The 17,667-nt window shown below is 42.8% G+C and overlaps 1 protein-coding gene across 1 annotated transcript in view; it reads right to left on the bottom strand.

The window, feature by feature from the left end:
• npr1a (natriuretic peptide receptor 1a) overlaps positions 1–16,833 on the bottom strand; it is a 54,048-nt gene extending 37,215 nt beyond the window's left edge. The window contains exons 1-5 of the mRNA XM_085791008.1: positions 16,339–16,833; positions 9,762–10,524; positions 4,915–5,105; positions 4,216–4,329; positions 3,306–3,486 (exon numbers count right to left, since the gene is read on the bottom strand). Of these exons, the coding sequence (XP_085647134.1) occupies positions 3,306–3,486; positions 4,216–4,329; positions 4,915–5,105; positions 9,762–10,494 (1,219 nt within the window). The 5' untranslated portion in view covers positions 10,495–10,524; positions 16,339–16,833. The remainder of the gene's footprint in view (positions 1–3,305; positions 3,487–4,215; positions 4,330–4,914; positions 5,106–9,761; positions 10,525–16,338) is intronic.
• Between the last annotated feature and the right edge of the window lie 834 nt (positions 16,834–17,667).

Genomic DNA, 17,667 nt, shown 5'->3' with positions numbered 1-17,667 from the left:
AAGCAAACTCATCTGATTTTGTATCCTCAACATGTCCTGAGTGACGGAAAAAAAGCCCCGAAGAATCCCATTAGGGGAAAGTTTAGAAAAACACCCAAACATATCCCATTTATACGGATATAAAAAATTTTTTTCACGTGTATAGGGTAAAATTTTTAACCTTTAAATATCTCCATGAAAATGACTGAGTTGATTACTTACATTAAGACAAACAAAAAATGTATTACAAGTTTTTTGAAATTCTTTGTTAACATGAGCAAATTTGCATAAATTTGCATAAATTCCACCGTTTTGACGGCACATGTATATATGAAGTTGCTGTGGTGGTACTGGCATGAAAACTGGAATGAGTTGACTCCATCGGTCAACCAACAAGTTGACCACTTTAAATTTCAAGATGACTGCAATTTTTCAAGACAGCCACATCCTTAGTAGAGCAGGTATGACATGCTCCGTCTCTATTAATGCTCATGGGCCTAAATTGGTTCCATTCCTTAAGTTTTTTAACTGTAATATCATATTACAGTTAAAAAAAACGTCTTGTTCAATCTTGTTAACATATTATATGTTAACAAGATTGAACAAGACATTTTCACCTGCTCTACTCAATGTTTAGATCAGGTGTTGTATGTATGCAAATTAGCCATACGTAACTGGATTATGCACTGTTGGCTCATGTCATACCTGCTCTACTAAGGATGTGGCTGTCTTGAAAAATTGCAGTCATCTTGAAATTTAAAGTGGTCAACTTGTCGGTTGACCGATGGAGTCAAAACGATGGAATTTATGCAAATTTATACAAATTTATGCAAATTTGTTCATGTTAACAAAGAATTTCAAAAAACTTGTAATACATTTTTTGTTTGTCTTAATGTAAGTAATCAACTCAGTAATTTTCATGGAGAAATCTAAAGGTAAAAAATTTTACCCTATTCACGTGAAAACATTTTTTTATATGCGTATAAATGGGATATGTTTGGGTGTTTTTCTAAACTTTCCCCTAATGGGATTCTTCGGGGCTTTTTTTCCCTCACTCAGGACATGTTGAGGATACAAAATCAGTTGAGTTTGCTTCTGTTGCAATTTGTTTAACTTTGACCCCTTTTTTGGCCTAAAATTACTGGACTAAAGTGCCTGAAAACTGTTTCTGATCACAGTAGATGTGTTGTTGTTGTTCACGCTGTCAGACAGGTGACAGGTGTGTTGCCCTGACAACCAGCTGCTCTGATCTTACAGTCATATTATATGTCAAGAATAAAGCTTTTGCATGTTTTTCACACATTCTTCAACGTCCTCGTGATCAAGAAGCTTCTTCCTGAGACTGGCAGATGACTGATGACTTCCTGTCTCTGTTCTGGACCGAAAACAATGCAGAGCCTCCGCAGCCCGTCCGCAGCAGGTCGCCATGACACCGAGGCCTCTACAACGTCCGCAGCAGGTCTCCATGACATGTAAATGTTTAAAAATACTAATTTTGCTGATTAAACTTGATGCTATATGAGCGATATGATATGAGTCTACATATGGCGTTGGTCGAGACTGTAGACTTATGAACTGAGATCATAAAAACGTTGGACATAAAGACCACAGCTCGGTTCAGTGGTGACGACACGATTCATTTATTGTGTTTATACGAGAGCTGAAGTTAGCGTACTGTAGCTGTTTCCAGTGGGAACCCAGATTTTCTCTCAGCTCCACCAATCGATCACTCATGTATCTAATGAACCGTGATCAAATCGACCAATCGGGAGCCTCCGTGCTCCATAAAAGCCATGAGAACGAGAAGCAACCATACCATTTGTTTTTCCATACACTGTCGGCCTACACACACACACACACACGCATTCTCACGGCTGTGTGTGTGCTACAGTGTAAATGTGTACCAGCTGGCTGCGATGTAGCTACTGGGAACAGCGGGGACATAACGACAGGATGTGTGGGACCAAAACCACCAACCAGGACAGGAAAACCGCAATGAGAGCTCCAAATATTTATCAAACCTCTACAGAGACATTTCTGTAACGAGCCACGGAGTAGGACCTGGTTAGCTTAGCTTAGCCTACAGACAACAGCTACGTAGAAGCAGCTAGCTTAGTTTAAAGGGTTAGTTCAACATTTTGGCAAATTCGCCCATCGCCATAATATATGTATATATAATATAATCCCTATAGTCATAGCAGTAGGTCCATTACCTTTAAATTTAATTATTATGTTGTTTTGAGATCAGCGGGGCAGAGACGTGAGCTGCTCAGTGAACACAATGGAGGTTAACGGTACAGGTCCCCTGTCCCTCATCAAACTCATCAAATACACAATCCAACAACTCCAAAACGCTCTCGTGGACAAGTTGTGACCTGCACATTCACCATGCTATGAAATAATCATGCATAATTATGAGACAGAGTTGTTTTCGAAAAATCGAAAGTAGTTCTGAGTATTTGCTTCATGTGTCGTAATGTTACATAATTATACATGATTATTTCATAGTGTGTGAATGTGCAGGTCACAACTTGTCCACAAGAGCATTTTGGAGTTGTTGGATTGTGTATTTGATGAGTTTGTTGAGGGACAGGGGACCTGTACTGTTCACCTCCATTGTGTTCACTGAACAGCTCACGTCTCTGCCCCGCTGATCTCAAAACAACATGCACTGATAATTATAATTAGCCTACTCCTATGAATTATGGCAAAAGGCGATTTTGCCAAAATGTTGAACTATCCCTTTAACACATAGACTGAAAAAAGATAGAAACAGCTAGCTCTGTTTAGCATGACCAATGGAAATAGACGCTTCATAAAGACTGAAAAACAGTTTAGCCCCCGTTAGCATACAAACTGTATGTAGCAGAAAGAGTGGCAAAGGAGTGTAAACGGCGAGCTGAGCCATTCTTAGGATAAAGATTGGAAATAATCTTGTTTAGTTGTTTTTCTTTCACCAAGTGGCTTTCTGCAGTCCAACCAATCAGAAGCCAGCTTTTTCCTGACTGTGGAAACACAGCAAAAGCACAACGCGCATAGTTTGCACATTACCTCAGGAACCAATTTACAGAAGCTAAACATCACGTGATGTTTTACACAAACACACGGTCTGTGGGTTTTTATCAGCAGCGCCGTAAGACTGTGTGTTTCCCATTGCTGCTGTCAGTCAAATATTTATGCTCTTTGTGGTTTAATCATATTATTTTTAATACTGGCTTTTCTCAATCCAGCTCCGCGCTGTGATTGGTCGACAGCTCAGCTCCACGTTCCCATGCAGCTCCAGAATAGACGCATGTGAAATGTCACAAACAAGCATCGGTCCTCACCTTGGAATTTTCTGTTCCACATCCTCTTGGTCACTGTGTCTCCTCGAGGCCTCTGGACTTTTCCCGGTCCCGGTCCCGGTCCCGGTCCCGGTCCCGGTCCTCTCTGTTCGTTCAGCGTCTCATTCAGAGCATGAGAGTAGATCATCACTCCGTCGTGGAAACCTCCAGCGATCAGGTTAAACTGAGACGGAGACATAAGAAATACACCATCATCAGTTAGCTGCAGAAACAAACTCCACAGTTTAAACTATGAATCTGATAATTGAGCTTTTATTTGTTAAATGTCTCACGTTTAAAGCTGAGTGCTGATCTACCAGGGTCTAAAGCGCTAGTTTTCTGACCTTTTATCAAAATAGATAGATACTCAGTTCCTCCTGTTGTTTTTCAAGATTTTAGAGCTGAAACTGGAGCAGTAAAAAAAACTTTATTGTCAATCACACTGTACACAGGGGATTGAAATTACGTTTCCCCAAACTCCAAATGTGCAATTAACATTCAACATACATTTAACACACACATATAACATAGAAATGAACACAGACATCAACGATATTAAAAATATGCACAGATATGCAGACAGACAGACAATGGCCTATCTACTGAAGATACAGTTTTTGATGAATCATTTAATTCTGTTTATAATCAATACATTTCTGGGTTTATGAAACTTCAGAAAAAAGCAGTTGACTTTTTCAGGAAATGATCCTGAATACTTCTCTATGGATTGATTAATTGAGTATTTGTTGTATTCAACTATATCCTTCTTCCTCTAAAAGAATCAGTTAGTCTGTCATTTACCTCTCTGACTTCCACTGTCCATTAACAACAACAACAACAACAACAACAAGCCTCAGATCTCATACTGACAACAATATATCGATAACAGAACCAGAGTGAGTGTGTTTGGTACCAGAGAGTCTTCGATGGTGAAGTTGAACATTTTCTTTGCGTCGTCCTTCAGAGTTTCAACAAACTGAACATATTCGGGATTCTTCGGCTCCAGGTAGGTCAACATCTTCACACTCTGACCACGGACACAAAGCACAGTGACGACCAAGTATTAATTACAGTACAGTAGGGATGTCACAATTACTTGTTTTCACAATTAATCGCGGTATTAAACGCCACAATTAATTGATCGCAAAGATTCCTAAATACCGTCACTTTCCAAAGAAAGATTATGTGTGAACCGTGTCGGCAGATGTGTGCCATAGTAAAGGTAAATGCACAGATACTGGTCCATTTAACTAACGTAACATTGAATTGGTAGGAATTTAAATGCTAGAGTGTCATTTGTAAACATTTGGTATCGATGACAATTAATGACTTGAATATTTCAAACACTTCCCCTGGCGGAATAATTGGTCATATTTGAATAGATATTTAAAATATTTTATAATTAGTAATGTATATTTTAACTATATTTGATTTTACACATTAATAGTGTTGTGAAATTAATGAATGCATAATAATCGTGATAATCGTAATACTGTGATTATTTCTCTGACAATAATCGTGCCAAAAAAATCTATTATCGTGACATCCCTATAGTACAGTAATCGATCGTATTCTACACATTAAACCTCACGCAGAGACAATAGTTCCTCACCCTGAAGGCGCGTCGGGCCGTGTGGTCGTCCTGGTCTCCTCGGTACCAGGGTTTGACCGGACCCTGTCCCCGAAAACCTTGAGCAAACAGATCAATGTAGAAGAAGACGTATTCGTCCAAGTCCACCCCCTCCTTCCAGAACTGGACCATCAGAGTCCGCAAGATGTCCCAGGGACAGCACAGGTACACCACTGAAGAAGAAGGAGACGAAGAAGAACGACGACACGTTATTAAAGGGGTAGTTCAACATTTTGGCAAACTGGCCCATTGTCATAAAATCCCTATAGTCATAGCAGTAGGTTCGTTACCTAGCTGCTCAGAGCTACGCTACAGAGGCTAATGGGATTTTTTGTTTTCCCTCATCAAACTCATCAAATACACAATCCAACAACTCCAAAACGCTCTGGTGGACAAGTTGTGACCTGCACATTCACCACATTATGAGGTAATAACGTAACGTTATGAGACGGAGTTGTTTTAGAGGTAAATTCATGCAAAACCGCTGTTGCGCGTTCCAGTCGGGGGCAGTTTTTCAGCAGCAGTCTCTGCATTTACCTCTAAAACAACTCTGCTTCGTAACGTTCCGTTATTATCTCATAGCGTGGTGAATGTGCAGGTCACAACTTGTCCACCAGAGCGTTTTGGAGTTGTTGGATTGTGTATTTGATGAGTTTGATGAGGGAAACCAAGAAATCCCATTAGCCTCCGTAGCGTAGCTCTGAGCAGCTCGCGGCTCTGCTCTGCCGTTCTAAAAATAGCTTGCACCGACAATTAAATGTAACGAACCTACTGCTATGACTATACGGATTATGGCAATGGGCCAATTTGCCAAAATGTTGAACTATCCCTTAAAGTCTCATTAGAGAAGAAGAGGAAAAGGAGAAAGAAGTGAGAGGCAGTTTGGCCCCTGAGTAAAACATAGTTTAACACAATGTTGTTATTTTACGTCGTCTCTTTGTGGTGGTTTTGTCTCCGCAGACAGACGTCCTGATGCTAGGGCGGCGAGGTGGGGGGGCTCGGTCCTCGTCCACGGTGAACACATCAGACCACGGACCAGGTCTGGCTCAGTGTCCAGTTTCCTCCTGAAGTTAACTGTCCCTGACCTCACTGCTTGGCTCGTCTGTATCCATGGTGATTATCACTACCCCACCACCACCACCCCTCCTCCTCCTCCTCCTCCTCCTCCTCCTCTCATGAGCTGTCTGAACAGTCAGGCAGGAAGAACTCATTAACGCTCGCTATCAGCTGTAGATCACTGACGGGCGGCGCGATCTCAACTCAGAACAGTTGATTGAATTCACACTCATCTTGATTCATGTATGATGCGTTCACAAACAGGTGGCGCACTGCGTTTAACACAGTGTCCGCTGAATGTAGACATGTTTTCTCTTGGTAAAAGGGAAGAGAACAGATTTTACTTCCACCTTTAGCTACGAGATAGTTGTTTTATGTTATAAATCATGGCTTTAGTTCGTGGTTCGAGGTTTTTGTTTTGCAGACTTACAACATTTTTCTATGTCCGTGATCTTCATGAGCACATGAGACTCATTTACTCAAGATTTCAGGTTTTACTTGGTAACCTCTGCTCATGTGTGCATAAGTAACATTGCTCATTTGTTTGCAGAAGTCATCTCCTGACGGTTAAACTACTGTGATGCTCGACTATCTGGTTTTAACAGAAGGTTTCACATCAGTAATAAATCCTAAAATCGGTCATTTCATGTCAGTTTTGATTTTATTTTGAAATTCCCTGATCTGTTTTTAAAGCACTTGACATGAAGCAGGGTCTCTGACTACAGTGACTGCAGAGATAATGTGAATGACCATTTTTTTATGTAAATAATATACAAACAAGCTGTTTCTCATTTTCTACACTGAACTTTAACATAAATCTGTGATGAGAAAAAAAAATGTAAAACTTCCCTCTGAGCCAGAAAACTGTCACTGCTCTTCGTCCAGTAAAAAAAAACAAAAAAACAAAGGCATCGCCCTCCACTGGCCTCTGCAGCCCCTCACTCCCCCCCTCACCCCCCAGTCATTTTCATGCAGTCCCAAAGGTGTACCTAATAAAGTGGTCGCTGACTGTTTCACATGTGAAAACCAGGATTTTTTTTCTTTTTTTACGTAACCAGAAAAGCACACACACACACACACACATTTACTCTCAGTGCCGTCAAGCGTTGCCGGCGGCAACAGATGGCCTCAGTTAGAGGATGACAGGAGCAGTTAGTGTGTGTGTGTGTGTGTTCAGGACATATACTGCTGTGTGTGTGATTTAATCAGCAGTATGCTCTCTCCCTCGTGTCATGGTCACCATGATGTCACCAAATCATCCTGTGCAGATCTCAGTGTGTGTGTGTGTGTGTGTGTGTGTGTGTGTGTGTGTGTGTGTGTGTGTGTGTGTGTGTGTGGTGTGTGTGTGTGTCATTTTCATTGTGCTAATGTCAGATCTTACTCAGCTGTGTGTTGATCGACATGAAGGACGAGCCCTGTTCTCTCACTCATCAAAACAAAAAACATCTGATTTGTCGATAAAAGTGGAAGGTACGAGCCCGTGGGCATAAAACCACACTACAACTCCCAAGGTGCACTTCACTGACCAACAACCGATTATTTCCTTTGATTATATTCATTAAGACTCAGACTTATGCTGCGTTCGAACGCACTCGGAACTCGGAAAGATCCGGGTCGGAAATTCCGACTTCCGAGGTAAATGCGTTTTCATTGCGCAACCTCGGAAAACATGGCCGGCCACAGTAAGCTGATGTCTTTCGGGCATCAAAAAGTGGTGCTGGGGAAGAACATTAGCTGCTTGTGGTAGAGAGAGAGAGAAAGAGAAACGCCACTTCTGCAACACGCAGTCTTGAACGCACCAGCGAGGGGAATCCTGCATGCGTCATAGCGAGCCGTGCAGATGTCAACTCTTGCTGCAATATACGCGTGGAACTAGGCTTATTCCCTTTTCCATAACTTCTCCCTTGCTTAAATGTCTAGGTTGGAAAATAAATAACCTAAATAAATAAATACCTCTCACGGTGTGCGACGCCATTTTGCTTTGACGTAATTCCGACTGACTCGGGCTGCTTGGATCCTACCCGAGTTCCCGAGTCGGAGTCCCGACTTCAAGGGCCGTTCTATTGCATTTTTCCGATTCGGAGGTCGGATCTTTCCGAGTTCCGAGTGCAATCGAACGCATTCTTACTCTCCCAATTAGACATTAAAGCAGAAGTAAGCAGAATATTTGTGTTAATATAAGTCTTAAATAGTTATATCTTCCAACAGCAATCACTTACATAGAGTGTTTGGTCTGAAACACGGGTCTGTCAGTCACTCTGCTCTGCTCTGAGCCGAGGAGAAAACTTTCCTTGTATCCTACAACCTTTATCCAATGAGGAGAGAGAACGGCATAAAGGGGCGGTCCTCTCTGTGTGTGCAGCCAAGGGATGCGTGTGAATGTGGTGACGTAGGGACGAGGGCGGGGACTGCTAACTCCCATCGGCTGGCAGGAAGTTAGCCAAAACGACCGGATCGCTTACTTCTGCTTTAAAGCATTAAAGTGAATTTAAAAACAGACCATCACTCGTGGCTGATGTGAAGTGCATTCTGGGATACTTGTCCTGATAACACAGGTGAAGACTGTGTGTCGAGCCTGAACCTGTCGAGGTGTAGGTGGAGTAAGACTGATGATGTTTCAGGGGAACAATACGAAGGGCAAACTGAGAGAGACCTTTAAGCTTCAGACTGAGGGGAAACTGGTTTTTACTGTTCGGCGCTGAAAGCAGCAGCAGCCAACAAGGAAGGAAAAACTGAGGGAGAAAGGACACATTGATTCTTTCTTCTTCTTCTCCGCACTTAACTCCTGCTGCTGATTATTTACAGGTGTGTACAACACACACACACACACACACACACACACACACATACCTGTATGGTTTACTGTACTTCTGAGGACGCCACAATAAACCCGAACCATTAACCGCAGATCTGAAGCCTCATAAAGTTGGATAAACAAGAGCTGAGCTGAGATCAGCCAGTAACTACTGAAGCAAAATAATCAAATAATTATTAACCATCATTTAACGAGGTGGGAGCAGCAGGAGAAGGAAGGGAGGATTGAATAAAGAGAAGAAAGAAAGAAAGAAAGAAAGAAAGAAAGAAAGAAAGAAAGAAAGAAAGAAAGAAAGAAAGAAAGAAAGAAAGAAAGAAAGAAAGAAAGAAAGAAAATGTTACATCTTGAGTCACAAAAGGAAAGGAAAGGAAAGGAAAGGAAAGAGAATGAAAGGGAAGGAAAGATAAGGAAAAGAAAGGAAAGGAAAGGAAAGGAAAGGAAAGGAAAGATAAGGAAAGGAAAAGAAAGATAGGAAAGGAAAGATAAGGAAAGAAAGGGAATGAAAGGAAAGGAAAGATAAGGAAAGGAAACAAAACGAAAGGAAAGGGGAGGGAAAGGAAAGGAAAGGAAAGGAAAGGAAAGGAAAACAAAGATAGGAAAGGAAAGATAAGGAAAGAAAGGGAATGAAAGGAAAGGAAAGATAAGGAAAGGAAACAAAACGAAAGGAAAGGGAAGGGAATGAAAGGAAACGAAAGATAGGGAAAGGAAAAGAAAGGAAAGGAAAGGAAAAGAAAGGGAATGAAAGGAAAGGAAAGATAAGGAAAGGAAACAAAACGAAAGGAAAGGGAAGGGAATGAAAGGAAAGGAAAGGGAATGAAAGGAAAAGAAAGGGAATGAAAGGAAAAGAAAAGAAAGACAAGGAAAGGAAATGAAAGGAAAGGAAAGGAAAGGAAAGATAAGGCTAGGAGAAGAAAGGAAAGGAAAGAGCTCTGATGATTGACAGTCGAAGCCTCGTTACCTCGACTGTTCTCTCTGATTTCCTGAACCACGGACTTGTAGTTGATGGTGTCGGCGTCGATGACCTGGTCGCGGATGGTGACGTTCTGCTTGCCGAGCACCGTGTACAGCCCCTCCACGGCGAAGTAGCACGGCCGGTCGTCGTTGGCGTCCTTGTTGTCGCTGAAGATGAGCATGGCGCGCTGCCGCCAGCCGAACGTCTCCTGGATCCTGAGGCCGAGCTCGCCCAGCTTCTTGTGGGTGGGGCCCGTGTTGGTGACGGCGTCGTAGGACTCGAACCCGATGGCGCGGGCGCCGGCCGTCACCATGGGAACCTCCCAGTGGGTGGTGAAGCGGGCGACGGGCGAGGAGGAGTAGTCGCACCCGGGGCCGATGAAGGCCCACGGGTCGCTGGACATCTTGAGGTCGACGGCGACCAGCGGCGCCATGGAGTCGGAGCAGAAGCCCTCGCGGTTCTCCGAGCTGCCGTGGACCAGCCGGAGCTTCAGGCCCGGCAGCAGCGAGGGGTCCGAGTTCACGCGCCGCACGGCCCGGAGGAGCGCCGGCGCCACGCGAGGCCACGCCCACGCATACTCTGTGTTAGTCAGAGGCAAGATGGCCGCCAGAGTGACCTCCTGAAGGTCCGTCGTGGCGTTGTCAGCGGAGAGGGACGACGAGTCGGACGACCGGACGATGAGGAGGAGGAGGAGGACGAAGGGGAAGAAGAAAGAGGGATGGGGCGACCCAGACAACATGACGAAGAGTCTCGGAGCCTGTCAGACGAGCTGCAGGGAAAAACAGACACAAGACACAGGAATTAAAGATAAGACACAACCTGTCTCCTGCGTTTATATCCGGAGAAACACAACTACAACAAATATGAACGGGCATTTATCGACCTCAGCGAGGAACAAGTCTGGTCGCTTTTCTGCTGTTTTGCTAACCTTCCTCCCAGCCATGTGCATTTGTTTACAACGAAGCCGGCAAAAAAAATCAACCCACTGAGCAGCAGATAACATATACGATGTTACAACGTGTATATTTGTGTAGTCTTAACTGTCATACACAAAATATTACGGATAACGAGCGCGTTTGTGTCGTGGTGCTGCTAAGACGAGAGCTGGGACACCGGGGCGGCGACCAAGTAACTACACTGATGTTGCAAGGTTGGTTTTCAGCCGTGAGACGCCAGGTGGAAGACAGAGAGCCTCCGTTCTCACTCGTAACAAGTCACAAGTCATGTAGTTAACTATCACAATTACTCTGGAGCTTTTTATTTAAGGTATAAATGTAGCAGAGCCACGTGAAAAATCCTGCTTACTTCGTCTTTAATGCCAAAAAATGCATTGCACTATTATGGAAAAAGAGTCATAAACCAAGTACCACTCAATGGTAAAGAGTCAAGACAGATGTTATCAAGCCCATATTTAGAAACGATAACTTACACACTGAAGGCTAAACAGCACATATAGGCCCTTCATTGATTATGTTAAGGACTCAGATTAAACAGACAATCAAATGAATGACTAATTGATGTGGGTGCAGCAGTTTCCAAGATTGTGATTATTAATATATTTTATTATTATCTTTTTTCTTATCTATTTTTCTCCCTAACACCTATAGTTTTTCATTATAGCATTTAATAAGACTCCACTATGTGGTGTTTATCATCTGTTTAAATAACAGGAGAAGCATGTTGGTTGATGTTCTCTATGTGATTGTTTTGTTTCATGTTACGTTTTCATCATAATAAGGCAGCTAACCTATGTTGTATGACACATTGCAGGAATGTCAAAGACTGTTTTTCTTTTTGTTGCTTAAAACTCAAATGAAAAAATTGTGGGCAACCCCCCCCCCACAACCTGTCCTCTGGATAAAACACAGTCTGTCCTGTGGTTAAAACCAGAGACCAACCTTTCCCCCACAATCAAACCTCGTTTTTTTCTTTCTAATATATTAATTAAGTCTGTATTTAAAAAGAAAAACATGGATCCCCTTTAGGAGCCGCTGGGATTTCTGGGAACTTGGCCAACATGGTCATGTGGGCTCCAACAACTGTTGTCCATTAGCTCCATATGAGCCCCATGTGTGTTTGTGGGGCCACAGAGGGCCACAACTATGGAGCTAATGTCCAACAGTGGCCTCCGAGTGGGATACGGGCCAGTTATGTAGTGTGAAAATATGACTAACGAATAAATGTCACCAAAAGAATGAATGGTGGTGTCGATTTCTGTGGATGATGACGACAAAGTCTGTCACAATTCAACACATAAATTCAAGATATTCACATATTTCTAGAGGTGGATATGTGAATAAACACAGTTTAGAGGCAAAACAGAGACGGTCTGTATAGTGTGCTCTGTTCTCAGTCTTAGACTCAGACTGTCCTGCGGCTGAAAATTACCATTATTAATGTTTACCTGTCACCTACCCCGTCACTAAATCTTAATTTTCTGCTCTGGATAAAAGCGTCCTCTGGATAAACAAACCTGTCCTGTTCAATCTCCAAATGCAGCAGCGGTGACACTTTGGCAGTTTCACCTCTAAGTGTGACAGATGTAACATTCAATTTGTTTTATTATTCAGTTTGTGAGTCCATCGGTGTGTGTGTATATGTGTATGTGTGTGTTAATATATGTTATAGTGCCAGTGTATTACAGTGTGTGTTACAGTGTGTGTGTATGAGCCATTGTTCTCCAGCAGCTTCAGTATTACGTAATCATTGTTGCGAAACACCAGTAGAAACGAGTGGAGCAAACACTCAGGTTAGAAACACAAACACACAACATTACACACACAGTCAGTGGGTCAGACAAACGGTTACACTACACATGACACACACACTTCACACACACTTCACACACACACACACATCCAGGAACAACATGACAGTGGTTTTCTGACGAGGTCCTGGAAAACGTCCTGAGCTGTAAAGCCCCGTGGTGGTGGGTGGGTGGGTGAGTGTGGGTCTATGTTTCTTATTTCGTCGTCTTTACTCTGAATGTGGAAAAAGATTCAAACACTGACGCACACACACATAGACACACACCTGGACGACAGGTGAGCAGCAGCACAGTATGAAGCTGCGTCACAAACTAGTGTGTGTTCAGTCATATGAGCCGAACAATTTAAAGTTCCCAGTTGTAGACACGTCGTCTTTAAACATCAAGTGAACGGATATAAAACAATATTTCTATAATATTCCTCTGTTCCCTCAATCACCACAAATATCTGATTCATCTGTGTTTCTTTTGCGGAATATATAAAAAATCTCATAATAACATATAAGTTAAAGCAGATAACAGCGGCACGGCCGTTTCGGCTAATGCTGTGTTCAAGGCAGGCTTTTGAAACCGTAAGTTACAGCTTCAAGTCACAACTACGACTTGGTAGCGTTCCAGGTAACCCGTAGCTCGTGTTTTTACCGTCCTGTTGTCTGTGAAAGTTCCCTATAACGGCCACTCGTAACTTCCGACCCGTGAACTCGTACCAGATCGAACTGGTATGACTTCACAGGAAGGAAAAACACAAAGTACGAGTTTCCTTGAACGCACCATGAGTTAGCAGCCCCCGCCCTTGTCAGGCATCAATTGGTCCTCGTGCTACGTCACCACATTCACGCGCATCCCTTGGCTGCACACACAGCCCTTCATGCCGTTCTCTCCCCTCATTGGATAACACTTGTATCCCACAAGGAAAATTTTCTCCTCGGGTTACAGCAGAGCAGAGTGACGGAGAGACTCGTGTTTAGGCTGAAATACTTCATGTAAGTGATTGCTGACGGAAAATAGGACTATTTAGGACTTATATTAACAAAAACATTCCACTGATATCTGCTTTAACACAAAGTAGTTCCTCAGGGCTCTACTTTAGGACCACAGTTTTTATTGTCGACCTCCTGTTTTTCTCATATTCACTTTAAAGCCAGTGTGTTATCAGCAAAATGTACGATGTTCAATATCGCAATGACACAATGACGATATGACTTACGATAAATAAGCAAATATTCATTGACGCATATTAGCCATACAGTTCCTGTGTCTTTCAGAAAACTTTTTCTGTTTGAAAAATGACAAACACATCAAAAACAGAGAAGCAGAAGAGTGGAAAGCTTGCACGCTGTAAAGAAACTCTAAATATTATAAGTCGACTAAACACGAGAAGTCGTGCCAGAACAAATATGCTGATCGATGCCATGTGCACGCTTTATCCGAGGGACCTGATGGAAGTTCACCGTTGCGTTGCATTGCGTTACGTTGCGTTTCGTTGCGTCTAACTGTGCAGCTCAGGTTACAGGTATGCAGTATATGAGAGTGCAGGCATGGCGTCTGTAAATAAAACGTACTTATCGCAGTTCAAGCAGCCTTTTGCAATACTTGTTGATACCGTGATGACGAAGAAAATAAGATTAATCAGTCCCTCCAGGATTTCGCAGGCTTTTTTTGTGATTGTTGCGGCCTAAAATGCCTGAATTTGTGGCCACATTTTGAAAAAATTGCGGTGCATGTTGCGATGTTTTAAGCCCTTTTGTTGCAATTAAATTGCGGGAGACAGCGAAAGTTGCAAAAAAAAGTTGCAGTTTTGTTCTGAATAATTAAAAATCAAAGGAAAATTTAAAATTTCGAAATGTCACAAAATAATGTGAGGTCCTGTTATACCAGCAATTTTCCACTTGTTAAGAAAGGCACAGGAAAATTACATGGAGTTGAAAGTTGTTTTACTTTTAATTAAAATGTCTGTTTAAAAATCGTGGTAAAAGAACTGTTTTATTAAAACAGTCCAGTTTTTTAATAAAAAGGGGAGGGTGGCTACTCAAGTCCAGGGCCAGGGCCTTAGGATGGGGCAAGGGGCACCTGGCTGCCGGCTGCTCTGCTCCGGCCCTGCAGTGGCGCACTCACTGGATTCCCCCTCGTGAGTGCTGCGGGGTTGACACAGCCTCGGGTGGTCAACCAGGACAACTCACACACTCAACACGTTCAACTCAGCTTGTGTTCATTTACTTATCACTTTGTGCACGTTGTATCAAGTTTCTTGCCGTCAGCCCAGCCACGCTGTTCCTCCGTGGACTCACTTTCAACCACCGCACCGTCCAGACTCGCACTCTCTGCTGTGTAACTCGCGGAAAGCACCGACAATTGGTCCAATTTGCGGAAAAGTTGCGGTGATTGTACAAAATTGCAAGATCGCAAAAATTCGCGGGGATTGGCTGAATTTGCGTTAATTGTTGCGATCGCAACATCGCGAATTCCTGGAGGGACTGATTAATAGGTCTGCACTATTCACTTCTATGCAGATGACGCTGTGTTATATTCACCAATTATAATTTAAAGTAATTTAAGTGCTGCCTTTATTTTTAGATGTCCTAGAAGATGAACTATGTCTGCAGCCGGCAACAACCCTGCAGCCAGTCGGCGCCTGTTTGCCAATGCACTCCCTCGTCTCGGAGCGCTTCCGTTGAAAAATCCGTGATGTTTTCTGAAAAGGCGCTACCGGTGTCGTCAGCGGTTTAGCAGCAGACGGACAGCCAATCAGAACGGCAGCTCATCATCAGCTCACTAACGCTGATAACGACTGATAACACTTTTTAGTCTCCCAAGGCTTGACAACCAACCAGCTCTGGTTGTTTGTTCCCACATGATGGAAATCAATGTCAAAATAAACCTGTCACTCACTGGTGGTGGTGGTTGTAGTGGTGATTTGTCGTCAAGATACTGTTGTCATAGAAACTAAACCGATCCTGCATGAGCAAAACTGGGGATGCTCTTTCTTTTTTTTCTTTTTCTTAACCCTCTTTGAACCTTAGATGGTAAAGACGACACATCTGTGCATCAACGCGATTGATCCTGATACTACGACCATGTTTTTGTATCCCGAACCGTTAATGTGATTATTTACAGACTACGGCGCGTCTTATATGATGATGTTAAAGTGGAGGCCACCTGAGCCTCAGCTGTTGTTGACTTTAATGGTCTATATATCGTTGTTTTATACACGCGTGTCAGTGTAAGGATAATTAATTTAGAGGCAGATAACAAGACTATTACTGTGCTTTTATAGTATTATTCCTGTAACGTGGCTGTTTACAATATGTGATACAGTATGTGATATTTATAACACTGTATATCATTATGACTCCTGTACTTTTTGTACAGGAGTTGTCACTGCTTCACTGGATTAACAGTTCAGCTGTAGCCTACAATCTCATGTTGTTCAGTGGATATTGTGTTGTGTCTTTATGTGAGTATAGTTCACAGAAAATCACAGATCAATATCCAATCTGATACTGAGACTTCACTTTTGTGATTTTTATGATAGCCTAATATAATAAAGATGATTGATTATCACCCACCCCTTGAATCTCTTCACTGACACCTGTGGAACTTCACTGATCAAACAGTCATTATTGATTATCAAAACTAATTACCAGATAGCTACTTTTTGTTTTATAGGTGATCTACTAATAATCGATTAACGGATAATCAGCTGTGATCAGATTTGTTCCCTGCCTCACTCACTCACTCACTCAGATCAAATAGTCGGGAGTCTCCGGTTGTTTCCAGGTGAACGACAAACTCGGTGAATGTTTCGGGTCTTTTTACCTGCTCAGATCTTCAGTCCGTGGTTTCCTCCAGCAGCTGCATGGCTCCAGTGGGAGAAGAGGAAGAAGAAGTGGGAGAACAAGACGGAGAAGAAAGAAAGAAGAAACGGGCGGATGTTTCCACAGCAACAAACCGAGCAGAGAGGAAAAGAAAAGAAGTGGGCTCGGGAAAGACCTGGATCAGTCTCGGGTCCACGCACCGGAGACTCCGTCGGTTTCCGGTGACTGTTTCCTCCGAACAGAGGAAAAAAGAAAACGCACCGTGTCCCGTTAATGTCCCAGGTTTCACTGTCGGTGCTGCAGCTCCGGTCTGTGAATGTGTGTGTGTGTGTGTGTGTGTGTGTCCACTAACCGAGAGGCACAGCGGGCACGCGCACTCAGCAGGGACACACACTTTTTTTTGCGCGCGTGTGGTGCAAGAGAGGGCACGAGGGCAGCAGAGTCCTGATGATGATGCTGACTGTGCGGAGGGGAGATTCAATTACCGTGATGAGGAGGAGTAGGGGGGGGGGCAACGTGCACTGTCTTCACTTCTAGCATTTCAGAGTAGAAATCAAATCAGCAAACACGAACGTGCACGCGCCTGGAAATCAATAATCAATCGGCTGTTTAATTAGGGATACTGTTAAAAAGAAAGGGGCGGACACTTTATAATAACACCCTGGTCCCCGAGGGGCCCCCTGGTGGCCACGAACACCCTGACACCTGCATGTTGATCAATGAACTATTAATTAGCCTGTATCAATAAATAATAATCATAATAATTATAATAAATCATTACAGTCATTTTAATTAGATTTTTTTTTCTTGTAAGTGATAGTGATAGTTTATAACATCTTCCATCACTTTGTGTTCTGGACTCGAGTGTTGAGTCTGTTTTATTTACAGTATTGTGTCATTGTTGTGTTACAGTTGTAGTATCACAGTGTGTCTCTCTCCTTGATGAAACTGAGTCTGGTTTCATTTCTTCCTCTTCCATTGTTCTGTCAGTTTTTTTTTGTCTTCCTCCCAATTAGAGCCGCTATTTTAGTCCCTGTGTGTGTGTGTGTGTGTGTGTGTGTGTGTGTGTGTGTGTGTGTGTGTGTGTGTGTGTGTGTGTGTGTGTGAGGTCGAAAGCTGCAGTTGAGTAAAGGACCTTAGGTTGAATCTGTTATTGTGTTCCTCAAAACATCACGAGACCTTATTGTGTATCTGCACATTATGTTATGTATTATTATTATAATTATTATTATTATTATTATATAACAACCATATTTCCTCGGTGTCCGGCTGAGATGACTTCACTTTTATTTGCTGGACCGAAGACAAAAGAATTTAAAAAATGTCAGTG

This window comes from Trachurus japonicus, chromosome 11, assembly GCF_045865225.1.
Source record: "Trachurus japonicus isolate A0001 chromosome 11, Traja_1.0".
Classification (NCBI taxonomy): Eukaryota; Metazoa; Chordata; class Actinopteri; order Carangiformes; family Carangidae; genus Trachurus; species Trachurus japonicus.
Note: the sequence above shows the minus strand (reverse complement) of the source record. Positions and strands in the feature narration are given on the sequence as shown.